At 43.8% G+C, this 26,757-nt stretch overlaps 1 protein-coding gene and 1 pseudogene across 4 annotated transcripts in view; both read right to left on the reverse strand.

The window, feature by feature from the left end:
* Positions 1–3,978: 3,978 nt before the first annotated feature.
* PSMF1 (proteasome inhibitor subunit 1) overlaps positions 3,979–26,757 on the reverse strand; it is a 49,707-nt gene continuing 26,928 nt past the window's right edge. For 3 of the 4 annotated variants that reach the window (XM_003904943.4, XM_021921167.1, XM_031656638.1), the window contains 3 exons: positions 9,709–9,762; positions 8,429–8,587; positions 3,982–7,874 (listed from right to left, as the gene is read on the reverse strand). In XM_003904943.4, coding sequence (XP_003904992.1) covers positions 7,823–7,874; positions 8,429–8,587; positions 9,709–9,762 — 265 coding nt within the window. In that variant the 3' untranslated portion in view covers positions 3,982–7,822. Of the gene's footprint in view, positions 7,875–8,428; positions 8,588–9,708; positions 9,763–26,757 lie in introns of all 4 variants that reach the window. The other variant, XM_009216420.4, reaches the window with a different exon arrangement.
* LOC108580636 lies at positions 11,080–13,549 on the reverse strand (annotated as a pseudogene).

The raw sequence follows: 26,757 nt of genomic DNA on the forward strand, positions 1-26,757 counted from the left end.
GCCTGTGGACCACCTGAGTGTTACCCATCCAAGCACCCTTTATTCATTCTTTCAACAAAGATTTGAGCACTCTGTGCTAGGTTTTGGAGATACTGCACTGAACAGATGAAAAATCTAAGGAGGGTATTCTTGAGAGGGCTTGAAATGTATCTTCTGGAGCTCAGAAGTGTTTGTGAACATGAAGATGAGGTCTATTTCTGACCAGAGAATTCCTGAGGTGGGAAGGCCCCCGTGGGAACAGCCCATGCTGACTTGAAGGGATGGTGGTATTGGGGATTAGGGAGGAGGAGGGACAGTCCTACCTCCCCTCGCAGTGTCCTAAGGCCCTTGTAGGTAGGTAGAGGACCCCAGTGTTCCTGGGGCTCCAAGCACTGATGCAGCGAGGTGAGAGGAGGCTGAGCTGTGGGTGGCATAGGTGACTGCAGCCCAGCATACTACATCAAAGAGATGGGCTGTGAGCCTCTTAGATAGGACAGAGGTCCCCACTCCTCTCTGAGGGTCCAGGACAAAGCACTCACCACCCGCCCCCCCCCCAATTATCCATATAGTCTACCAAAAACCCCAGCATCAAACCAAACCAAACCAAACCCAAAACCCTAGTATGAATTAGAGTAAGAACACCCGTAGCTAGGCATAGTGGCTTGTGCCTGTAATCTCAGCTACTCCAGAGGCTGAGGTGGAAGGATCACATGAGGCCAGGAGTTCAAGACCAGCTTGGGCAACATAGCAAGACTCCATCTTGAGGATCACTTGAGGCCAGGAGTTTAAGGCTGCAGTGAGCTTTGACCATGCCACTGCACTCTAGCCTGGGCAACAGAGACTTTGTTACTTAAAAAAACAAAAAAACAAACAAAAAAAATCTCCTCTCACCAACATCATCATGGCCACTGAAGAAACTTTACTTTTCTCCCTTCCTCCCCCTCACCTACCACACTGGAGGAGCAAGAGACCTCAGAAGCAGCCAGAGACCACCTCTTGGAAGTTTGGGAGTTGGAAAGTTTAAGCTGGGCTGGACTGAGTTTGAAAACCAAAGTGCCCAGTTAGTTACTGGCTGGGCCCAAGATGTTGAGATAAGAAAGGAGTATTTGATAGATGTCAGCTGGATAAAAAGAAAACACTTCATGTTTGTACACTGCAATGAACCAGTTACTTATTACACACATTAAGTCACCCAATTTTTAAACAATAGTGTTCTCTCTGTGCCAAGCCCTCATCTATGTCTTTACATGTACTGGATCACTTAAAACTCACAACAATCCTATAGAGGGGTCCTATCACTACTTCCATTTGACATATGAGGATGCTTTGGCATAGCCAGATTAACTGACTTGCCGAAGGTCACACCACTGGTAAAGAACAGAGTCAAAACTCAAATTTAATAGCTGCCATCATGCATCTTTCAAATTTAATAAAATGCAGCCAGTCAGAGCACATTTGTGGGCGAACCTGGGCTATCAGCTGTCACTTTGATGCCCGTGGTTTACATGTAAATTGGGAAGCTCTGTGGGGAAGAGGAGGAGGGCAGGTTAGGGGAGCACTGAACTCAGTCCAGCCCATGGCCCACTTAGTCATGGACTCTCACAGGCAGGATCTTGGGGAGGTGGGTCCATCCTTATCTACATTTTACAGATGGGGAAAGCCAAACTTGTCCAAGGCCACCATGGCTGAGGGCCCCTGGGCCATCCCTCTCTTCATAGGCTTCTCACTTGAATTTCTGTCCTGAGAACCAAGAAACCTAGATGATGGAACTGCTCCCATGCTTCCTTCTGAAGGAGGAGAGGGCAGGGCTCTGTATTGGGTGGCAAGAAACCTAGGTCCAGACCCCCTCCTCTCAGGATGCCTGCCTGTCCCCAGGAGTGGGCCATCCTGGGTGAGGAAGCAGCAGACACTGTCCTGACCTAGCTCCAAACGCCTCCTCCAGCGCCTTTAGGGAGGCTGGCCGCTGACCAGGGTGCTGAACCTGTATGGCACCTTCCTCTTCTCAGCCTAGCTGCGGGAACTGGGACGGGGAAAGAAGGGGTCCCTCATATTTTTGTCACTCAGGGACCTCCATGACTGAATTGGGCAGTGCTCACTGGAAATGCCTTGGACTTGGAGCCACAATTTGTGGTCTGTGTGACCTTGGGAAAGTCACTCAACAGCTGTGGACCTGCTTTTTCACCTGTCAATAGGGAAGAGTAGCTGCCGTCCTACTGAACTCAGAAGGCTGAGGTGAGCAGCACATGGGGCCAGGTGACAGAGCCCTGCGCAGAGTCTGAGCCCATTCCTGTGGCCCAGGGAAGCCTCTTAGGAGCTCCCCGTCACATATGGGCTTCTTCAGCCTGTTTTCTTCCTCTGTGGAATGAAGGTTGTGCAGGTGGTTTCAGATGCTCCTCCTAACCACGTGCTCTGGGCACTGTGGCTGCAGGTGGAAGTACTCAGGAGCATAAGGCACGCTGTGCAAACAGGACTGACTGAGGAGCCTTAAGACCATCCTGGGGATTATGAAGAACACAAGTCCTGACGTGGTTTCCCAGCTTCTGGAATGGGTTTTGCCCAGGGACCCATGCACCTCACCTAGAGAGGATGTGAGGTCTGGGTACAGCAGTTCTACTGAAAAGAGCACTGACATGGGTTCCAATCATGATTCTGCCACCCCAGGGGGTATGTGCAGCATCTCAACTAATGCCACTAGCTGTTGTTTACCTTGGGGTTGTCAGGGGTACTACATGCGATGAGGAGAAGCCTAGCACACTGTGTGTACCAGATAAATGCTTATTTCCTGCACCGGGGGATATTCCAAGGTTCCTCTCTTGTCCTTGAGTCCCACCCTTATCTACCCATATGACTTCAGTAACAATTGCAGCAAGCACCCACTGAGCCCCAACTCTCTGTTAATAAGACACATTATTTGGTTGGATCTTGCAAGAATCCTGCAGATAGGAGTGATGCTCACTTTGCAGATGAGGATGGCCACACACTGACAAAGGGAAGGCTGTGAGTAACCCATGCTTGACAGAGTCTGAGACTCCTGCTTGACCTTGAGCAAATTACTGGACCTTTCCAATCCTTTCTTTTCTGGTACAGGAAATGGGGATAACACCTCATTATGGTTATGATTTGAAGATATAATGTATGCTATAAAGGTGCTGAATTTTAAAAGATACATGAAACACATTTGAGTGACCCATGGGGGCAAAGGAATGGAGTGGATCCTGGGGGTAAAATCAATGAAAACTTCAAATCAGAGTTCTAATGTGCCATTAACCAAGAGGACTGACTGACTCAATTCTTTGTACTTGATATTCATGTAAAGGAAAAAGACAGTACATGTGAGCTTCTCACACTTTAAGTGTACACAAATCTCATGGAGAACTGTTTGCGTCAGCAGCATCCTCTCACTACCTTGTCCCTCTAAACCCATGGTGACTCTCACAACACTCACCTTAGGTGGCTCATCTGGAGCGCAGCTGTTCAAATGGCCATCCAGTGTCCTCTACTGCACTGCACCGTCAGCCTCAAGCTCCTCTAAGCAGGGGCTGGGCCTTCCACTTTGCGCCTCCCACAGGCACTGCCACTTGTGCGGTGTTCAAATCTCCTGTCATTGTTGCTGGGTCTGTCCTCAGTCAGCTAGGCCCTGCCACCCCTCCCTGCCTACCATCCTACCTGCCATACTTGCCTTTTGACCCACCCTCCAGGACAGATTCAGGACCAAGCATGGCTGCAGTGACTTGGTGCATGTGTCCTCGGGTTAATGCAGTGACGCATTAGTCCTGGGGCTCAGCTGCAGTAAACAGAAATTTACCTTTTGTAACCAAAAAGGTTATGGTCCAGAGAGCAACAGGATCACATCTTCATTGCTACAATCTGGGAATTAGGAACTCCAGAGCCACACAGCAGCTGCCTATATCTGTGCCTCGTGGTATCCCAAGGGCAATAAAGGGCTGGGGACTTGGATATCTGTCTTTGAATATCTCCTTTGGTACAAAAAGTCAATAGTGGTTTATACACATACAAGTTTTATGACAGAAACAGCTGGGGATACACATGTGGGGAATCTTCCCTTGCCCTGGTGGAGCCTTATTGGAAATGTACAGAAGTAGACAAATTTAGGTGACAAAGAATACAAACTGCTCCACAGATTCTAATTTTCTCCTGTGAAGAGAGCAATGGATCATTAACAGAATGTTATTAACGATAGTAGAAAGGGAGGCCATAGGAGAAACAAGGTTCCAAAGAGAGAGGCTGTGTGGAACTTGCTACCTATTTTCTAACTACATGTCAACAACTAATGACCATCCAGCACAGGCACACCACCTCCACTGTGAGCACAATACATTCTCGGAGCTTCGGTCTCGAGAGACGCATGACTTCACAATAAAGGCTGACAGGCGCTTATGACTTAGGAGACAAATGCAGTAAGAAACACAGCTAACTCTTAAGAATTGGGGAAGAGACAAGCCAAGGAAGAGAAGGTGAGATGTGGGGGATGCTGGTACATCATAGAAATGGTCCGAGATAGTCTATAGCACTTCACCACCAAAAGACAATTTAGAACTAGATCTTTATTCTACTTGTAATTTACTGGATAAACAAAGAAATTTCAAACCAAACCAAAGTGATGATGTGAATCTCATTAGACCTGAAAAGGTCATGAGAACTTTCTCTAGAGACAGAACCTGCCCTGTATCACATCCAGCCCAGAACCATCCCCAAAAGTCTAATCAACTCCTCTGCAGCTCACCAGCCATGTTCATCCCAAGGTGGTGATGATCAAAACCATAGACTGCTCCCCAAGGGGGACTGACTCTGGTCTCTGCCTTGCGTGGTGTAGGTCAAAATTCTTTTTTAAAAAATGGAAGAGAAGACCACAATAAGATGCCACTTCACACTAACTAGGATGGCCATAAGCATGAAAAATAACAAGTGTTGGTGAGGATGTAGAGAAACTGGAAGCCTCATAAATTACCAGTGGAAATGTAAAATGGTACAGCTTCCATGGAAAACTGTCTGGCAATTCCTCACAAAGTAGAATATAGAGCTACCATGTGAATCAGCAATTCCATTCCTTGGTATATACCCAAATGAACTGAAAACATCTGAAACTCAAACAACTGAAAACTCAAAAACTGGTACACAAATGTTCTTGGCTGCATTACTCATAATAGCCTTTTTGTAGAAACAACCCAACTGTCCATCAACTGATAAAAGCATAAGCAAAATGTGATATATCCATACCATGGATACATGCTACAGCATGAATGAATCCTGAAAACATCACATGAAATGAAAGAAGCCAGACACAAAAGGCCATAATATTGAGTGATTCCATTTATGAGAACTGTCCAGAAAAAACAAAAAAAGTCTTTAGAGATAGATGTTAGTGGTTGCCTGGGGCTGGGGGCAAGGTAATGGGGAGTCATGCCAATGGGTGTGTGGTTTCTTTCTGAGGTGGTGAAAATGTTCTGGAATTAGAAATGGTGGTGGATGTGCAACACTGTGAACACACTAAATCCACTGAATTGTATACTTTAAACAGGTATGTAAATTATGGGTATGTAAATTATATCTCAATAAAGCTGTTATTAAAAAAAGGAGGAACAGGTCACTTAGTGCTGATGTTTATTGTTAAGGCTCCAATCTTTTGGGTTCTACAAAATATACACCTGAAACGTTCCAACCTCCTGCTTGATGATTACTCATGACTGGAAGGAGGGAAGTGGCCCAGACCAAAATAAGCACCATCAGCTTGACCAGGAAGTTCCTAAAGGCTCTATTCACTTCCTCCCATAGAACACCAAAGAAAATGACTCTGTTTCTCAGTGTCCTTGATGCAAGGAAACTCACAGAAAATGGCTGATTCTGCAGATGAATCACAATTTTCTGTTTTCAGAAAACAGAATTTTGTATATGACTATCTTTTCGATCTTTGCTACTAGAAAATCTAAGTGGCAAATTTATTGTTTAAATTTTATCTTTTCCTCACATCAAGATCCTAAAAGTTATCTACCTTCCCCGCTTCTGTCTGATGGTCTTTATCATCCTTTAAATACTTCCTTTTATAATAAAGGATGTTTTTATGAGCAAACTGCTCTAAGTCCTTTTGGTTGCAAGTATGCTCCAATTCCAAAACAAAAACTAACATTCCTCCCATTTGCCAGCTCTCAAAGGTTATGAGTAATGATTGAATCTGCACCTCTGCCTGATCTCTGGGTCTTTCTTCAAAGCAGAGATGTTCTAAAGGTTTCAAGGTGGTTGGCTTCCCTGTCTCTGGGGTCTTTTACTAAATCACTGCTTGCCATGGGGACTGACAGAAGTACCCAGGTGGTTGCGCAGCACAGCCTCCCCACCCAGGCCCAGCTTCCATCTGAGACTGACCCTGGGCCTAGGCATCGATTTAGTTTTCATCTACCTGTTCTCAGGCTAAGAAGATATGCAACCTGAGGCTACAGAAAACAGCCCAGCAGATACCTCAGAAGAGCTACAGTAGCTTGTTTACCTACAGGTAAATAATAGGTCCTAATTTAGGGGAAGGAATCCAAGGAGCTGAGAAATGAAAGGACCCACATATGGTTGAAATGCTAGCTGCAGAGCGGAAGTGACTACCGCCTTGATCTCGTGCCTCTTAGCCTGGTGCTCTATCGTGCTCTTTCCACTCCAGAACAGGGCTCATCACTGCCCGCGTCTGTCAGGCCTCGGGCTGAAAAGGATCCGGAGAACACCAAAGGTCAGGTGGGCCAGGACACAAGGCACAGGACTCCCTGCTCCTCCCGAAGTTCAACACCATACTCAGATGTAGTCCATGCTCCTGTGCTCGGTCTGGGCCCCATGGGGTCCAAAAACCACAGTTAGGCAAGAACCACACAAGGTTCAAGGGAAGTACGGCCTTGAACCATCATTCTTTTCCTCTGCCCCAGTTTACAGGGGTTACCAAACACAGAATGAGACATGAAAATGCTTTAGAGCAGGAAAGCCACCTCCAATTTCACAGGGTTGGCACAAGGCCTTAAGAGGAGAAGGGACTTGCTTAGGGTCAGTCACTAAGTTACTGGCAAAAATAAGATTAGCCTTCAGGTCTGCTCTGTTTTTTCCTTGGCTTTTTGACTACTGCTGCCCATGCATAGATGGACCTACAAAACTGGCCCAGACAGGAAGAGCTGGAGGATTTTGCCTCATCAGAATGATGTAGTCTTTCCACAATGTTCCTGCCCTTGTGAAAGTCATCCTTGTGGCCTATGGGATTCCAGTCACTCACTTCCATTCATGCAGCCAGATCGGGACCCATCTTAGTGATGTCAGGAGCAATGGCAATTAATGAACGGAAGGTGCCTGAGAAGCAAGAATGGGCCCTGGGCAGGAAAAAGAGTCATTCAGCCCTACAGAAACTCAAACTCTAAAGTCTCATAAATGGAAGGAGCTATGCATTAATGTAAAAAGAAAAGTGGGAAGCCGGCAACATGAATTCTGTATTGACATTTGGTTCTTAATAATAACATCCAAAATGCATTCTGTTCTTATAGCACTGCATCTGGTCGAGGATATATGTTGCTGAAGGTTGCCGGAGTCTCCCTTGGGAAGTGGGGAGGAGTTGGTGGTGAAAGGGGAGGAGCTGGTGGTGAAAGAGACACACTGATTTCTCTTTGGGAGCTATCCGCAGCTAGGTGGAGAGCTGCAGCAGGTGTCTTGGCTCTGATAAGGGGTGGGGAGGCTATCCCAGCCGGCCTGCAAACATATGAGCAGAATCCCTTGCCCCCAGCCCGCAAGAACATGGTTGCTGATGGGGACAGCAGTGGCAGCTCCAGGAGAGTGGAGGGAAGCCTGGGATGTTACATTCTTGAGGCCTTCACAGGTACATGTCATCGTAGCCCGGCGGGGGGAGATGGTCTGGGTTAGGTCTGGAATGGAAAGAGGGGCTGATGAGTTGGAGTGATGGAGAGACCACGGGGACATGGGCAGACGTGACCCTGCACTGAGGGAACCTGCCCTTCAAAATGATGTAGTGGTGTGAGGAATTTAAAAACATGCACTCAAGAGCCAGACAGCCTGGGTTTGAATCCTGACTCCCCCACTTGGTATAAGTTACCTAATCTTTCAGGGTCTCACTTTCTGCATCTATAAAATGTAGACACCACTATCTACCCAAGACTGCTGAAGAAAGGATCCAATGAGTTTCTGACACATACTTAACTTTCAAGAACTGTTAGTTCCTCCTCCTACTTTGAGTCCTCCCCAGAGGGGAGCTGGGGAAAGAGAGGCACTGAGGGATAGGGAGCTCCTAGAAGGCTCCAGGGAGACATCAGGCAGGGCCCTGGAGAAGGCTCCACTCTCCTGGCAGCAATAGGTGAAGCAGCGGCAACTGTGTGCCTGGGGCTAGAAACCTTCGCTGCTGCCACACTGAGCCAAGCTGCCATCAGGTCCTACTTCTCAGCATACCTGAGTGACTACCTACCCAGGTGGGCTGGTCCCAATGGGTCCGAAGGGGTCAAAGCGAGCTCCTGGGGGCACAGCGCCTGGAGGAAGCCGGTTCGGGAGGCCTGAGGAAGGGTCAATAAGTGCTCTTGGGAAGCCAGATCTCAGGGGATCCACAATCATGCCACCTCTCCGATGCCTAAGGCAAGAAGAAAAGTTGGGTAAGCAGGTTGGCAAGGACTGCCCTTGGAGAACAGGTGAGGGAGGTGAGAATGGACCAAGAATGGCTGGGTTGTCTAATGTGGATGGCCCAAGCAGACATGTGGATGGCTGCCTGAGAGCCAGCAAAAAGTGGGCAAGGGCAAGAACACAAAGCCTATACGAAGAGCATACTTCACAGCTGAGTACTTTTGGCTCTGCAGGGGTTGGTTCTTCTGCACAGTGCTTTTGGTTCTGTAGGGCTCCTCAAAATTGAGATCCCTGCCTTATCCTATACCCAAGAGGGCCAACTTGATCAAGACCAAGAGCCAGAACTTGCCAAGGTCAACTTCAATGCACTCACAAGGTTCTGCAGGGTGCTACTTTAGGTTTAAGGACTAATAATAGCATTGAGAAAATTCGTGATGTTGGTTTTTTTTGCTCTTTCCCTTAAGGGCCTCAGGGCAATTTCTGACTGCCTGTAGATTGCCTAAGTCTGGCTCCTGACAGCATCTGTCCCTCATGGAGTTCCATGGACCTGACCTCATGTGCTCAAACTAGGATGAATGAGCTGATGGTTCCCCAAATTTTGAGGTCACTGCTTAGTTATATCCCCACTGTCTAGGAATGAGATGCTGAAGTTGGGGTCACTTTGCAGCAGAGGTTAAAATCTAGTTGGAATCATTCAGGGAAGAGAGTGGAGAGCAGAGGCTATAGTAACTTTGTTGGATGCATGATAAGAACCGTCCAGAGTCTAATGGGGCTCAGAGGCTCCCTTTAGCAAGTGGGGTAATCTCTGAATAGCCCTGAGCTGCCCTAAGGCCCACCATCTGCTCTTCACTATACAGTTGATAAACTAGGGTGGGCAGGGGGACCGGGAAATGGCAGAAGAGCTGCCTGCTGGGCTTGCTCACCTCCCTGCCAACACTCAGCGCTCTCCTGCACTGCTCTAGCTGAGGAGGGACAGCGCATGTGGCAGTGCTTTCTCAGCTGCTCAGCAACAACTCCCTCCTCCACCCCAAAGGAAAAGACTGACTGAAAACTCTAAAATTAGAAGATGAACTGGGGCTGAAAAGCCACAAAAGCAAGTTGTGTCGCTGCCACCTCCCCAGCAGTACTCACCCAAAAGGGTCTAAGTCTTCTCCCCCGACAGCAAATGGGCCCAGGGGATCACACCTGAAACAAACAAGAGACAATTACTGCAAGTCCCAGAGCAGCCAGGCACCTGATACATGTGGGATCACAAACACACTTGCAGGCATGGCAAATCCCTGCATGAGACCATAACACAAGGGATATTTCAGGGTGGTCCTTGGCTCAGATGAACAATAATCCTACAATGACAATTATGTAAGAAGGGCGGAACACAAACCTATAAACATAGATTAAAATATTAAATATTAACATTTTAAAATAGTAATATTGGTAACCTCCAGATAAATTTTATTCACATCTTTCTCAGTTTCTTCAACTTTGTATAATGAACCAAGAAGTTTTACATCAGAAAAATATTATTCTTAAACCCAAAACCAAAATCCCAAAGCTAAGATTCAGACAGAAGCTTCCAAAGTAGAGACAGATGTATGGAGTCACATACAGCTAGAACAGTGCTTCTCAATCTTTTTGTCAATATAGCCCCTGTATAAAATTTTAGTACTATAGATAGACTGTGTATCTGTTTATGCACTGTACCTGAAGGAGGGCCACAAACCACTGTAATCTCTAGGACTGCCCCTGACCCCAACAGCTGATTTCTGCCTTCATGGAGAATGCATGAGCTAGAAAGCACATAAATGACTGCATGCTTTCTGGAGAGTAATTCCATATTATCTCTGTAGTATATATAGATATAGATAGACATAAAAATACATAGTCCTTCAGAAGTTTTATATGTCTTTTTTTTTTTTTTTTTTAAATGGCAGCACTTTTATTTTTTCTTACACAATGATGTGCTGCTAGGCCTAACGTTCTCACATAACAGTAAAAAAACCAAAATTTGTTGTCATCTCTTAAAGACTCAAGAATTGCATACAAAAAAAAACCTTACATAAATGAAAAGGATGAATAAATTTACAGGTGTAAATGCAAACCGCTTCCAACTCAAGGCAAGTAACAGCCCATGGTGTTCTGGCAGGAAAACATCAGCTAAGAAAGGAAACTGGGTCCTACAGGCAAGACAGAAATGACAACTGGTTCAGGAGCCCTTGCCAGCCTCTAGAGAAATCCCAGAATACTCAGCCCTGATACATTAATACCCTGCACCAGTGGGAGACTGCCAGCCACACAGACCCACCAAGCCATGGACTTGTCTTCCACAGGCATGTTCTTCATCTCAGTCATGAAGTGCCCAAACCACATGTGCTAAGGGTTGAAATCAGAGACATGAACAGAGTATTAAACAAATACCAAGAGAACAGTTAACTTGAATACAAGGTCAAAATTAGCAACAAGTTCTACAATCCACTGCTGATCAAGCTTCAAGGACAAATTTCTTTCCAAAAGCTTATTCCAGTTTTGTGAGACTGGCATGAGGTGTATACATTTGTCGGGGCAAATTTATACATGTGAATTACCCTACGCAGCAAATGCTACACATCTGCTTGTAGTCCATTTAGAAGCATTTGCGGTGGACATGGAGGGGCCCAACTCGTCATACTCCTGTTTGCTAATCCACATCTGCTGGAAGGTGGACAATGAGGCCAGGATGGAGCTGCTGATCCACACGGAGTACCTGCGCTCTAGGAGCACAATGATCTTGATCTTCCTTGTGCTGGGCACCAGGGCAGTGATCTCTTTCTGCATCCTGCTGGAGATGCCTGGGTACATGGTGGTGCCACCGGCCAGCACTGTGTCGGCGTACAGGTCCTTGTGGATGTCCACATCACACCTTATGATGGAGCTGAAGGTGATCTCACGGATGCTGCAAAATTCCACGCCCAGAAAGAAGGGCTGGAACAACGCCTCCAAATACTGGAACTGCATGTTGCCAATGGTGATCACCTGGCTCTTAGGTAGTTTATAGCTTTTCTCCAGGGAGGAGGATGACGTGGCAGTGGGCATCTCCTGCTCAAAGTCCAGGGCGACGTAGCACTGCTTCTCCTTGATGTCATGCACGATCTCCTGCTTGGCCGTGCTAGTGAAGCTGTAGTCACACTCTGTGAGAATCTTCATGAGGTGGTCAGGTTCTGGCCAGCCAGGTCCAGACACAGGATGGCGTAGGGAGGGCACAGCCCTCGTAGACAGGCACTGTGTGTGACTCCATCTCCAGAATCCATGATAATGCCAGTAGTGCGCCCAGAGGCACAGAAGTATGGCCTGGACTGCCACGTACATGTCCAGGGTATTGAAGGTCTCAAAGCATCATCTGAGCCATCTTCTCTCTGTTGGCCTTGGGGTTTAGGGGGCCCTCGGTCAGCAGCACCGGGTGCTCCTCCAGGAACACACGCAGCTTGCTGTAGCCAGTGTGATGCCAGATCTTCTCCATGTCTTCCTGGTTGGTGACGATCCTGTGCTCGATGGGGTACTTAAGTGTCAGGATGCTGTGCTTGCTCTGGGCCTTGTCGCCCAGGTAGAAGTCCTTCTGGCCCATCCCCACCATCATGCCCTGGTGTTGGGGGCACCTGACGGTGGAGGAAAACACGGTTCGAGGGGCGTCATCCCCAGCAAAACCAGCTTTGCACATGCTGGAGCCATTGTCAATGACAAGTATGGCAATCCCTTTTTCCATTGTGATTGGTGGAGGAGCGGGAAGAGCTCCTCCTTCTAGGCGGCAGAGCAGCGGGAAGATGTGGAGCACAGGCTGGCAGTAGTGAGTGAGACCCTCTTATATATCTCTATATTCTTTGATCTGATAATTTTTTGTCGAGGTGTTCATTTTAAATAAAGAATAAAGAATTTAAATTAAAATATATTCACAAAGACATTAATCAAGGAAACTGCAGTCAGCTTAAATGGAGGCCAGTTAGGAACATCATGGCAGGTTCCTAAATGTAGCCATAGAAACAATAAAAACCATGTTCTGAGAATGTTTTAAAAACGATGTGGAAAAACGCTCATGCTGTAGTGTTAAGTATCGAGGGGAAATGGGGTTTATCAATAGCCTAGGGAAATTAACTGTGAAAAATGTGTGTATGCAGGGTAGTGGTGGTGGTATGTATAATTACAACTAGAAAGACGCGTACTGAGAGTGCAAACAGTGACAGTTACTCCTGGGTGGTGAGGTATTTCTTTGTACTTTCCTGTTTTTTCTGTAATGGATATCGATATAATACAACAAAAATATTTAGTATTTTGAAAGATGTGCTTTGGAATCTTTGCAGAGCCCTGGCAAGCAATACAAACCTGACAGTTCCAGGGCAGTGGCAGGTTCCTGCCAGACCTTGGGAAAGCCTTATATACAGCAGCTAATCTAAGCTTACAGGTAAGAAGTCATTAATTAGAGAACTGGGAAAAAATCCAAAAGTAGATGCTCCTCCAGTCAGTTCCACCTGATGGGTTGGAATCGCAGAATACTGTGATTTAAATGGACAAGGCCAGGTTTCCTAGGGAAGGAATATTTCCTGACCTAGGTTACTGCTCCCAAGCCACAGTTCATGGAGCTAGCAGTCAAAGTTTCTAGCAGCCTCCAATATCCTGCCCAACTGGAGGCAGACCAGGTGGTGCCAGAGGGCAATGAGCATCTTACCTGACTCCATGAAGTGCCCCCCGACAGAGTGGCAAACATAGGGGGCTTCTAGTGGCTGTTAAAATGCTTGAGAATAGAGTCTTGATTGCTCTGAAATATGCAACCATCTCTATTTTTCTCTCTGGACCACGAAATATGGGGAGGAGAGAAGAAACAGAGAACAAGAAAGGTCAGACAGGCAGTTGTAGGTTGGGCACAGTGGCTCATGCCTGTAATCCCAGCACTTTGGGAGGCTGAGGTGGGCAAATCACTTGAGGCCAGGAGTTCGAGACCAGCCTGGCCAGCATGGCAAAACCATGTCTGTAAAGGCCGAGTGCAGTGGTTGACGCCTGTAATCCAAGCATTTTGGAAGGTCGAGGTGGGAGGATTGCGAGTCCAGGAGTTTGAGACTAGCCTGGGCAACACAGTGAGACCCCCATCTCTATTATTAAGGAAAAATAGGTGCTGTATTTCCTAAGTTGTTTTTGCTATTAACATTTTTTTTTTTTTTTTTTTGAGACGGAGTCTGGCTCTGTCGCCCAGGCTGGAGTGCAGTGGCCGGATCTCAGCTCACTGCAAGCTCCGCCCCCCGGGTTTACGCCATTCTCCTGCCTCAGCCTCCCGAGTAGCTGGGACTACAGGCGCCCGCCGCCTCGCCCGGCTAGTTTTTTGTATTTTTTAGTAGAGACGGGGTTTCACCATGTTCGCCAGGATGGTCTCGATCTCCTGACCTCGTGATCCGCCTGCCTCGGCCTCCCAAAGTGCTGAGATTACAGGCTTGAGCCACCGCGCCCAGCCAACACTCAAGAGAAGCAAATTTTAAAAATTTACTTAATTTTCTATTGCAAGCATTGATGATGTTTCTGGGGTATGCATGTGTAACTACAAATAATACTGTACTTAATATCTTTCATGTACATTTTTTTTTCCTCTATGTTAGAAAACACAGATATCTTACCTTCTGTCACTCCACTACTATATGATGGGAACAAAGAACTTGTTTCTTTGGTCAACTAATTGAAAGGAGTTGTGCTCAGGAGCCTCAACTGCACCTGACTGAGATGATTAGGTCTTGGTCCTTCAAGTTAATGAGATTTAGATAAGATTTTAGACTGAGTTGATGCAATAATGGGTTAAGACTCTTGGAAACCTCAGGGGAACAAAGATATATTTCACATTTGAGAGGCCAGAGAACAGAGTGTGGTAGATGGAATTCAATCCCCTCTCAAGACTCCACAACTCCTAATCCCCAGGACCTATGAATGTGATGAGAAAGCAATCCTGTGATTGTTTTGTTATATGGCACAGTTGACCTCAAAAGGGCACATCATCTCAGTGGGCTAATCTAATAAACAGGAACCCTTAAAAGCACAGAACATGGAATGTGGCAGAAGAAGAATGCCCAAGAAGAGACTCAACACAGCACTGCTGGCTTTGAAGAGGAGGCAGCCACATGAGAAGAAATGCAGAAGGTCTTATGGAACTGAGGGAGAGGGATAGGAACCTTAGTCTTATAACCACAAGGAACTGAATTCTGCCAGTGACCTGAATGAGCCAAGCAAATCCATATTCTTGACCTAGAGAATTATGACATAATAAGTGGGTGCAGTTTAAAGCCACTAAGTTTGTGGCAATTTATGATGCACATATATGCTGCAAACACTTTCCTCACTTTACTGGCCTTACACTTTGAGTTCAGTTAGCTAACAGATGTTACGAAGATACTGTTTTTCTAAGTAATCTAAAAGAATAATGAGACTGACTCCAGCATTGGTAAGGATAGGAAAATGACACTGAAACATAGTGAGAATGTCAATTAACACAACTGTGTAGAAGGGCAACTAAGCAATAAGTATGAAAATCTCTATGAACAGACTTGGTCCTTAATGTAGTAATTCTATAGGAATCTATTCTAAGGAAACATTCAGAGACGTGCTCCAAATGGCATAAAAGTATGTTCATAAAAGTAATGAATCATTAGTTATGGTAGCCCCAAACCAGAAACGACAGGCTAAAAAAAGAACTTGCATCGTCCTTGAGTTTTCTTCCCTTCATTAAGCCAACCCAGTGGCAAGTCCTGCCAGGTGTACTTCCAAACAGACCCTAGAGCCACCTGCCTTATATGCCACCATCTACCACCGACCACCATTATTTCTTGCCTGGCTGCCTATGTCAGCTTCTTCTCTGGGTCTGTTTTTACTCTTGTCCCTCTATAATCCATCTCTACAAAGGAGCCAGAGGGTTATTTTGTTTTTTAATGTAAACAATATGAAGTCCCTCCCTTGTAAAACCTGCCCAGTGGCTTCCCATTCTCCTGATCTTGGCCCCATAGGCTACATGCACTGGCCTGTGCTTACCCCATGGTGTCATCTCCTATGTCTCTGCTCCACTGCTGTACTGTGTTCCAACCAGTACTTGGAGCAATCCAAGCCAAGCTCATTTCTTCTGAAACAACTGCCACTATATGTATCAAAAGTGGGAAATACTAAGGGCTGAATCCTGCTCCAATGCTCATGAGATATGTTGCTTTGGGCAAGTCAAGCTCTTGGTGCCTCAGTTTTCTTTTGCACAAAACAGAGATACCAAGAGCATCTACCTCATTCTCTTATGAGGCTTAAAAGAGATTGTTTTACATATACTTTACACTTACTGTAACTGCTCAGCCCACAGTAAAAGCTCAATAAATATTAACCATGTTAACATGTCCACTGTCAGAATATGACTGGGATTCTTCAAGAGAAAAAAAAAATCTGTGGTTAACCGAGTCCCAACCACGTAACTTTTCAAAACATTGATGGCTCCCATCACCCCATGGATCAAATCCAGCTTCTTGGCACATACTGGCCTTGTGATTTGGTCCTCACATTCATCTTTTCTCCCTTCACATGCTGACATGAGTGAAACAAAAACTCCCCCACTTGTACAAGATGATTTCATAGCCCCATTGGTACCCATCGTTCCCTCTGCATAAAAGTCAATTACCGTCAATACCAAAGAACTTTTATTGGTCCTTTAAAACTTAGCTCATCAGGCATCATCTCTATGAAACCTTTCCTTCTACCCTTCAGATTAATCACTCTTCAATGAGGTTCAGCAGATCTCAGACATACTTCTAAAATTGTTTTAAAAAGATTTATGATCTGGAATGAAAAGGACAATTAGCCCCAATCAACTGTGAGCTCCTTGAAGGCTGGGTCCACACCTCATGACATATTCCCAGTAAGTGGCACATGATGGACTCAAGTTCAAATTCTGGCCTCACCATTTCACAGCTGTGTGACCCAGGGCAAGTTATAAAATCTCCAAGCCCTAGCTTTCTCTTGCGTAAAACACAGACAATAGTATCTACTTCACAGGGTTGTTACATATATATTAAATGAGAATGCTTACAAAAGTGTAGTGCCTGTACATTTAGAGTCCAATAAGTAGAATTCAATAATTTACTATTATAACACAACTCTTCCTTCTTACTGTTGTGAGGAAGTTACTCACTGTACATGAACTTCAGCTTCCTTACCTGCAAAATGGGGAGAGCCCTTACCAATCTCATGGAATTGTTGAGGGGATTAAATAAGAGCACAGGGATTAAATGCCCAGCATTTGTCTGGAATCATTGGCACTTAATAAATAAATAGTGGCTATATAAATGTTACTGAACTTTGCTATCCACAGGAAAAAACCAAAGGGATATTATGTGACTCCAAGGGGAAAAGAATGAAAACAAATTTTAAGAATAGAGAATAGTTTCACAAGTAATGAAAAATGAAAATTAAATTATTAAAGTAACATACGTAGAGGACAATCTTCTCAAAATATGGTGCTGGACCAACTGGATAGCAATGTGGAAAAATATAAATCTCACACCACACATAAAAAATATTTTAAATGGATTACAGATCAAATATAAAAGGTAAACCATTAAAGCTTCTAGGAGAAAATATACAAGGATTTCTCCATGACCTTGGCATAGGGCAAAGACTTCTTAAACAAAAATCAAAAGAGTATGAAACAAAGGGAAAGAACTGATAAGCTAGATTACATAAAAATTAAGAATGTTTTAACAATAAAAAAAAAAAACCCATTAACAGGGTAAAAAGGCAAGCTACAGAGGGGAGGAAGACATTTGTAATGCATTTATTTAATGAAGGACTTAACTTCAGAATATATAAACAATGCCAACAAGTCATAAAATGACAAGCCAATAGAAAAACGAACAAGAGATTTGATTACCTCTTCACAAAAGATGAAATCCAAATGGCTAGTAAACCTCAAGAAAAAAAAAATTTTAAATGTGGCTCATGGACATGAGCCACATTTTACCATGAGGTCAAAGCTATTTTATCTCAGAAACTATTTGCTTTTTTTGCTGTGTTGACATTTGCACTGATGGTGCAAAAGCAATAGTGGGTGGAACTGCTGATGCCATAGTATGACTCAAAGCAGTAGCACTAACCTGGCAGTCACTGCATCCTCCCTTACCACTCACTCACCCACATCCAGCTTCACTTTAGAATGTACTTGATGAAGAGGTATAGATTGTCAAGTTTTGTAAAATTTCAATATTTGAATATGTCTTTTTAATATTCTGTGTGAAGTGGGAAACGGGCATAAAGCACTTCTTTTTTTTTGTTTTTTTGAGACAGGGTTTTGCTCTGTCGCCCAGGCTGGAGTGCAGTGGTATGATCATGGCTCACCACAGCCTCCACCTCCTGGGCTCAAGCAATCCTCCCATCTCGGCCTCTCAAGTAGTTGGGACTCCAGGGCCACGCCACCACATCCAGCTAATTTTCAGAGACAGAGTTCACCATGTTACCCAGGCTGGTCTCAAACTTCTAGGCTCAAGCAATTCACTTGCCTCAGCCTCCTGAAGTGCTGGGATTACAGGTGTGGGCCATCACACTTGGCCTTGCATAAAGCACTTCTACTGCACAGAGAGGCACAATGGTTGTCTTGATGAAAAGTACTTGTGCAGTTGTTCAAGTCGCTAGCTGAAGCAGTCATTTTTTCACAGAAAACTTTTTTTTTTTTTACTTGAAAGAATGACAAACCATGTTTATTCAGACTTGGCTACATAGCAGACATCTTCTCCAAAAGGATGTGAGCCCATTACTTCAAGGAAAATAATGAATGGTATTTACCGCCAATGAGAAAATTCAAGTTTTCAAGCAAAAATCAGCAATGATATTATATAATAAAATGTGTCAACTTTGAGAGCAGATCTGCATATCTCAGTGAATCGATATTTTCCAAATGACCAAAATACAGGATCTTCCATGACAGTATTATACACAGGTAAAAGGTCCATTCAAAGGGCATGATAGACCAGTGGATTTTAATGTAACAGATATATAAAAAAGTTCACTGATACGGATTCAGATTCCACATTACAACTAACCCTTACAAAAACTACTACCTGTCAAGTTGGTTCAACAGTAAAGAAGAGGTCGGGCGCAGTGGCTCACACCTGTAATCCCAGCACTTTGGGAGGCCGAGGTGGGCGGATCGTGAGGTCAGGAGATCGAGACCATCCTGGCTAACACAGTGAAACCCCGCCTCTACTAAAAATACAAAAAACAAAAACAACAACAAAAAAATCAGCTGGGCATGGTGGCAGGCACCTGTAGTCCCAGCTACTCGGGAAGCTGAGGCAGGAGAATGGTGTGAACTTCAGAGGCGGAGCTTGCAGTTAGCCAAGATCGCGCCACTGCACTCCAGCCTGGGTGACAGAGCGAGACTCCGCCTCAAAACAAACAAACAAAACAGTAAAGAAGAATATCTATAATTATTTGAAAAGGTTATTAAATTAGTCCTTTTTTCCAACAACTGATATGTGAAAGGCTTCAATGAAAACAACATATCCCCTACAGACTGAACGCAGAAGCAGAAATGAGAATCTAGTTGTCTTTCATTAAGCCAGACATTAAAGAGATTTGCAAAAATGTAAAAGAACGTTACTCTTCTAAATTTTGTTTTGAAAAGACATTTTCAGAGAAATTTGTTATTTATATTAACACTTATGGGCTTATTTTTAAATGAATAAATGTGCATTTTGAAAATATCATTTGTAACTTCTAATGCAGTAGATATTGATACATATAACCCATATAAGAGCTCTCTGGGGTCCTCAATAATTTTTAGAGTGCTAGAGGGTTTGAGGTTCTCCAGTGTAAGTAATATAACTCAAGGAAGTAAAAGAAAAAAAACCCTAATACACAGGGATGTTCATAGCTGTACTATTTACAATGAAAAATCAGAAATGCTTGAAATACCCCACAGAAGCGATATAAACCATAGCATACTAGTAAAATGAAATATCAGATGCTAAAAGAGTTATGCTTAGCACTTTAGTAAATGGATTATGAAATTTAAAAAGAAAATGCAGAATGCAAACTATTTGGAACATTTAAAAATATGTAAAGATACAGACTGGTTGGGATTAAAAATGAATTCAGAATGACATAAAAAAGAGCTTTATATCTAAAGATTTATTTTTAGAGAAGCTGGTTAAGCATAGAAAAACTGTTTTTTAAAAACATGGAACAAGATTTGGGGCATCCAGTCTCCTGACTATCAGAGGACAGATGAAGCAAAAGGAAACAGGTTAGATTTATAATGACAATAAAAAGTTAGGCTGGATAAAAAAATATTTTCCTTATAGATGGGTTGTTTTCAGTAATTCTTTCCTAGACATCTCAGGAGTAGGAAAGACCTGCCCACCTCCAATTTTCCACTACAATGGAATGTCTTCTCCAGCTATACTCCTAGCCTAGACACACCCAGTATCACAGCAGACCCAGAATCCTTTACAAGCTGCAGCCATACATCACTACACACCTAGGGAAACAAGTCTCTATGCTCTAGGGCAGACAATCCCAACTTTAGTTTATATTTGGAAATTTCCAGGTGTGAGATAGGCAAAACAAGAGTGTTTAAGGCGAGGGGTGAGACACAGGACGGTGTCCTATGGGAAGGAGCAGAGGCTGCTATTTCTGCTCAGAGCACCAGCCAAGGGTGTTCAGTGATGGCTGCTCAGTGATGGGATAATTAACACCCTGCAGCAGACAGAGAGGCCAGCTGCTGTGCTGCTTTTTGCCTCCTTCCTGCCTGTGGCTTCACCCCAAAACTAGGCATTTCAGGGGGAAAGGAAAAGGTGGAAGTTTGAGTGCCTGGTTGCTGAGCAACGTGGTGGTGATGCGAGCTGTAGTAAAGGAACCACAGCTATCTGAGCTCATGGACAAATGGGTCTGGCCAAGGAATAAGCAGAGAGTGGGGGCAGAGGCAGGTGAGGTGAGTACAGAGGGGAGATCTGATAGGCTGCCAATTTGCTAGAGGCTAAGAAAAAGCCTCCTAAACATTCTGCCTCCTCTTCCAACCATCTCTCCAGTTCAGTGCCTTAGTCTTGTGAAATAGGTCTGCCTGAGAAAGACTTAATTGAGGAGGGGAAAGGAGATGGGCTTTTCTCCATAATCAGTCTACGCTACATTGAATTTGTACACACACTGCTTATTACATGAACTAACGCCGACAGGTGCAGTGGGAAAAGCACGAGCTGCTGAGTTAGATCCACTTCGGGGTAAATCCCAGTGCTCACCCTCCCAGCGAGACAACGCTGAGAAGCTACGTGCTACCTCTCTCAGCCACTGTCTCCTCCCCTGTAAAGTAGGGATGCCACTGATCTTCTTGTAGGGCTGTCCAGAAGATGAGCAACCATATATTAACACACTTGGTTCACAGACCTACACACGGTGAACAGCCAAGAAAGGGAAATTACTTCTGTCCTCAACACAGGGTGATGATGACGATGATAATGGAAACAATGTCTATCATGGACCTGGGCCTGGGCCTAAATACAGTTGCCCAACACCCTCTCTGGGCTGACACTCTCACACCTAATCCTACATCAAATCTGTTTTAGGGGGAAGATGGTAGTATTTAAAAACAATAAAACAAGGTTATTTTTTGAGAGACCTCTACTCATTAAACCTTCAATCTTGTTCTCATCTTTGCCAGCTACCTGAATGGGAATCCACTGAATTTTTTTTTTTCCAGTGACCAGTTACTAGACCACTGAATAATTACTGAATGTCAACATGTGACATCCATCATCACATTCAATCCTACAAAACCTCTGAGACAGCTGTAATTATTCCCAAGGTGCAGATGAGAAACCTGAGGCTCCAAGAGGCTAAATGTGCTGAGAGACAGGGAAAGGTACAAGCTCAGGGTTTGAACACAGCTGATCAATCTCCAAAGCCCGTGCTCCTAACTGCCACAAAATACTCTTCATGACATGGAGGGAGAGGTGAGGCAGGGAAGGAAGGGGACCAAGTTCTTCCTTCAGAGTGGTATGGAGGAGGGAAAAGCTTGACCTTCTGCCTGATCCTCTCCAACCCACCAGGCTCTTTAGCCAAAGGCACTGTTGCCCTCAGAATCCTTCAGTGGTTTCCAATTGTCCACAGGGAGATTCATGTGCTTCACATCAGGGGCTTCCCCAAATCTGGCCCCATCCTCCCTAGCTGGTATATGCTAGGATTCCAGAAAAATTATTTTTGTCCAGTTGAAGTTCAGGGACAGCCCCAAGTTTTTAGACCTTGATGCCTCTAATCTACTGTTTCCTCAGTCTGGAACAACCTTCTTCATAAAAAAAAAAAAAAAAAAAAAAAATCTGTTATGTAGTAATTCAGACACATGAAAAGGCCGAGAGAGAGTTTAAGAAATAATTCCCTTTCCCGTGAAGACACAGCTCAGGCAGCACTTCCAAGTAGCCTTTCCCAGGATATTCATGAAGTACCTCTGTGTTAACCTCTGTAACAGCAATTATGTCTCTTAACTCACCTATTTCCCATGCCACAGGGGAAGTGCATGCCTCTGTAGTAGGGGCCCAGCCCTAGGAATCCCTGAACCCACAGAGAAACAAATATTTGCTGAACAGAGGACTCACCAAAAATGCACAATGCACAGGTCCAAGCAATGGGTGAAAACACAGAGCAAAGAAAATATGCGCTTGAAAAAAGCCAGTAATCTTGAGATCAGACAAAAATAACTGAGTGGTGGTACGGTCAAAAGTAGGGTGAACTCCAGAGATAGAGGACCAGAGGTTTCTGCCAACCAAAACCAGGTTGGGGCAGGACTTGCTGGACCTGCAGCAGTCCAGTGGTTGAATGGTACCCTCCTTATTTTCTGGGCCTAGTAGAATATCCACATCTTCTCCGAAGCCTCCTCAGACCAGAGACTCAGAGCCTTCACTTGGTATGGATTCACTGAACGAAGGCCTACATCACTTCTTGGTAATTTTCTACCCTGGTAAGGAGTATTGTATCCTTTCCCTTACCCTAAGTGGGGAAGCTTGACCTGGTCTCAGCAACCCACTTAACGACCCCTGCCCGGCTCTGGCTCCACTGCCTGTCCTTCCAGGGCTCTGTACAGAATAGGCCTTCAGGCTAAGATGCCCTTTCTGCCCTACTCTCTGTCTGACTAACATCTCTTCCTTATTCTTTAGGAGTCTGCTTAGTGGTCAGTCCCTTCCTTGGGGAAGCCTTCAAGTACGGCTCAGATTCCTTTCCCTATGTGCTCCCAGTCCGTTGCTCATCCCTGACTAGATGATATGAGGACAAAAGGCCTCACTGGCCTTTGTGAAACACTCAGGGCTAGATCCACTGTCCCCCTACACACAGCTGACTAAATACCATGGACTTAAGAACCTAAGTGGCTCTTCAGCATCTAAATTTTGAAAACCCTTTTACTGTTAAATAATTAAAGATTCACAGGGGCCCAGACACAGTGGCTCATGCCTGTAATCCCAGTCTTTTGGGAGGCTGAGGTGGGCAGATCACTTGAGGGCAGGAGTTTGAGACCAGCCTGGCCGACATGGTAAAATTCTGTCTCTACTAAAAATACAAAAATGAGCTAGATGTGGTGGCAGCCATCTGTAATTCCAGCTACTCAGAAGGCTGAGGCAGGAGAGTCGCTTGAACCCAGGAGGCGGAGGCTGCAGTGAGCCAAGATAGCACCACTGCACTCCACACTGGGTGACAGAGGGAGACTCTGTCAAAAAAAAAAAAAAAAAAAAAAAAAAGATTCACAGGGGTTGGAAAAACAGTACAAGAGGTTCTAATACACTTCACTCAGTTTTCTCTAACAGTTAAACCACCACAAAGATCTCTCTCATGCTACTCCCCTTAATAACCACACCTACAGCTCTGCCCTCATAACCCCTGGCAACCATTAATCTGTTTAGCACCTCTATAACTGTATCATTTAAAAAATGTTATATAAGTGGAATCACACAATATGTGACCTTTTGGGAATGGCTTCTTTCACTCAGCATAATGACTTTGATTAACCAAATTGCTGTGCTTCAACAGTTCATTCCTTTATACTGCCGAGTAGTATTCCACAGTATGGATACACCACGGTTCCTTTAACTATTCATCACCGGAGGAGGGACACCTGGATTATTTCCAGCTTTTGGCTATTACAAATAAAACTCCTCTGAACATCTGTGTACAGGTTTTTCTGTGGGCACAATTTTCATTTTTCTGAGATAAATGTTCAGGTGTGTGATTCCTGGATCTAATTATTAAGTACATGTTTAGTTTAAGAAACTGTCAAATGATTTTCCAGAGTAGCTGTAACACTTGACATGCCTGCCAGCAGTGTACATGATTCAGTTTTTCTGCACTCTCTCTAGAATTTAGTATCATCACTATTTTTAATTTTAGCTATTCTAATAGGTGTGAAACATCCCATTGTGGTTTCATTTGCATTTCACCTAGCTTAATGGCTAGCAATGCTGAGGATCTTTTCATTGCTTCTTTGACATCTGTACGTGCTTCTCAGTGTATCACCTCTTCATATCATTTTTCCATTTTTTCTTTTTTCTGGGGGGACAGAGTCTTGCTCTGTCACCCAGGCTGGAGTGCAGTGGTGCCATCTCGGCTCACTGCAACCTCCGCCTCCCAGGTTCAAGTGATCCTCCTGCCACAGCCTCCTGAGTAGCTGGGAGTACAGGCATGCACCACCATACCCGCTAATTTTTGTATGTTTGAAGAGACATGGTTTTGCCATGTTGGCCAGGCTGATCTCGAATTCCTGGCCTCAGGTGATCTACCCACCTCAGCTTCCCAAAGCACTGGGATTACAGGCATGAGCCACCATGCCTGGCCTTCATTTTTCAATTTTCTAATTGGATAGTTTCTTAAGCTGTTGATTTTGAGAGTTCTTTATCTAGATATGAATCCTTTGTTAAATACATGGTTTTCTAGCATTTCCTCCCAAACTGTAGGTTATGCTTCTATCCTCTTAACAGGGTCTTTCACAGATTAAAAGTTCTAAATTTCGATGAAGTCCAATTTAGCATCTTTTTAAAATAATGTGCATTTAGTGCTGTATCTAAGAACTCTTCACTAAGCCCTAGATACTGAAGATTTCCTCTTGTGTTTTCTTCTAGGAGTGTTGTAGCATTGTATGTTACATTTAAATCAATGATCCAATTTGAGGTCATTTTTATATAAGGTTTAGGTCAAGGCTCATATTTTCGCTTTTGATTATCCAATTGCTCCAGCACCATCTGTTGAAAAGACAGTCCTTCCTCCATTGACTTGTTTTTGCACCCTTGTCAGAAGTTGGCTGGTCTTATTTCTGTGCTCACTATTCTGTTCTACTTATCTATATGTCTGTCCCTCTGCCAATTCCACCATCTTGATTACTTTAGCTATATAATTAGCCTTAATATTGGGTGGAATGACTTCTTCTACTTTATTCTTTTAAAAAATTGTTACAGCTATTCTAGATTCTTTGACTTTCCATATAAATATTAGAATTATCTGTTATATCTTGCTATATCTACAGAAATTCTTATTGAGATTTTGATAGGAATTGCATTAAAATAGTATATCAATTTGTGGAGTATCTGACATTTTTACTATGCTGAATATGTTATGTCTCCCCATTTATTTAGATCTTCTTTGATTTCTTTCACTAGCATTTTGTAGTTTTCAGTATAAAAGTCTTATACAAGTTTCGTTAGAATTATATCTGAGTATTTTAGCTTTTTTTTTTTTTTTGGAGACGGAGTCTTGCTCTGTCATCCAGGCTAGAGTGCAGTGGTGCAATCCTGGCTCACTGCAACCTCTGCCTCCTGGCTTCAAGTGATTCTCCCACCTCAGCCTCCCAAGTAGCTGGGATTACAGGTGTGCACCACCATGCCTGGCTAATTTTTCTATTTTTAGTAGAGACAGGGTTTCACCATGTTGGTTGGCCAGGCTGGTCTCAAACTCCTGACCTCAGGTAATCCACCCTCTTCAGCCTCCCAGAGTGCTGGGATTACAGGCGTGAGTCACCATGCCCAGCCTACCCGAGTAGTTTTTGAACAACTACAAACAGTACGGTATTTTAAATTTCATTCCATCTGTTTATTGCTAGTATATAAAAATACAATTAATTTTTCTATGTTAATCTGGTATCCGGCAACCTTGTTAAACTAATTTTTATTATTATTTTAGGTAGATTCCTTGGGATTTTCTATGTAGATCATTATGTCATCTGCATATATAAACTGGTTTATTTCTTCCTACCTTATCTGTATGATAATTCTTTTTCTTGTTTTAATGTGTGGGCAAAACTTCTAGTATTATGCTGAGTAAGAGTGGTCAGAGTGGTTATCCTTGCCTTGTTCCTTAGGGGGAAGGCATTCAGTAGCTAATTTTAAATAAATCACTTTTGCTGGTATGATGATGAATCCTTAAAATATTGTTTAGGTACTAACAAACCACTCTCTAGCTGAAGGAAAAATATTTAAAAAAAAAAAAAAAAAAAAAAGCCCCAGTCATGGGCAGTTATTATCGATTCTCTTGGACTATGGTTTGATCTCAAGGAAATCATTTCTATCATTATATATTCGTATTTCCAATTAAGCTAACTCTAGGACTTTTGTAAAATACCCATTTTTTACAGCTTTATTGAGATACATTTCACTTAAAAAATTCAACCAGCTAACATGTATAATGCATGGTTTTTAGATGTTCACAGAATGTGCAAATATTCTAATTTTAGAACATTTTCTTCACCCCAAAAAGAACCTTGTACCCATTAGCAGTCTCTCCTCATTCCTGCTTTCCCATCCTCTACCTCCACCCTGGCAGACACTAATCTGCTTTCTATCTCTTGCCTATTCTGGACATTTCACATTAAATAAATCATATAATATACAGTCTTTTATGACTGGCTTCTTTCACTTAACATGATGTTTTCAAGGTTCATCTATGTTATAACATGTATAAGTACTTCATTTTTATTGCTATAATATACATATTCAGTTGTAAGCATATATCATATTTGCTGTTCATCAACTAATAGACATTTAGATTGTTCCTACTTTTTGGCTATTGCAAATAATGCTATTTTTTGGTCTGGATTTCCATTTCACTAATGACCAATGTTGTTGCACATCTTTTCATATGTTCATGGACTATCTGTACATCCTCCTTGGAGAAATATCTATTCAAATC

The sequence above is a fragment of the Papio anubis genome, chromosome 16, assembly GCF_008728515.1.
Source record: "Papio anubis isolate 15944 chromosome 16, Panubis1.0, whole genome shotgun sequence".
In the NCBI taxonomy this organism is placed as follows: Eukaryota; Metazoa; Chordata; class Mammalia; order Primates; family Cercopithecidae; genus Papio; species Papio anubis.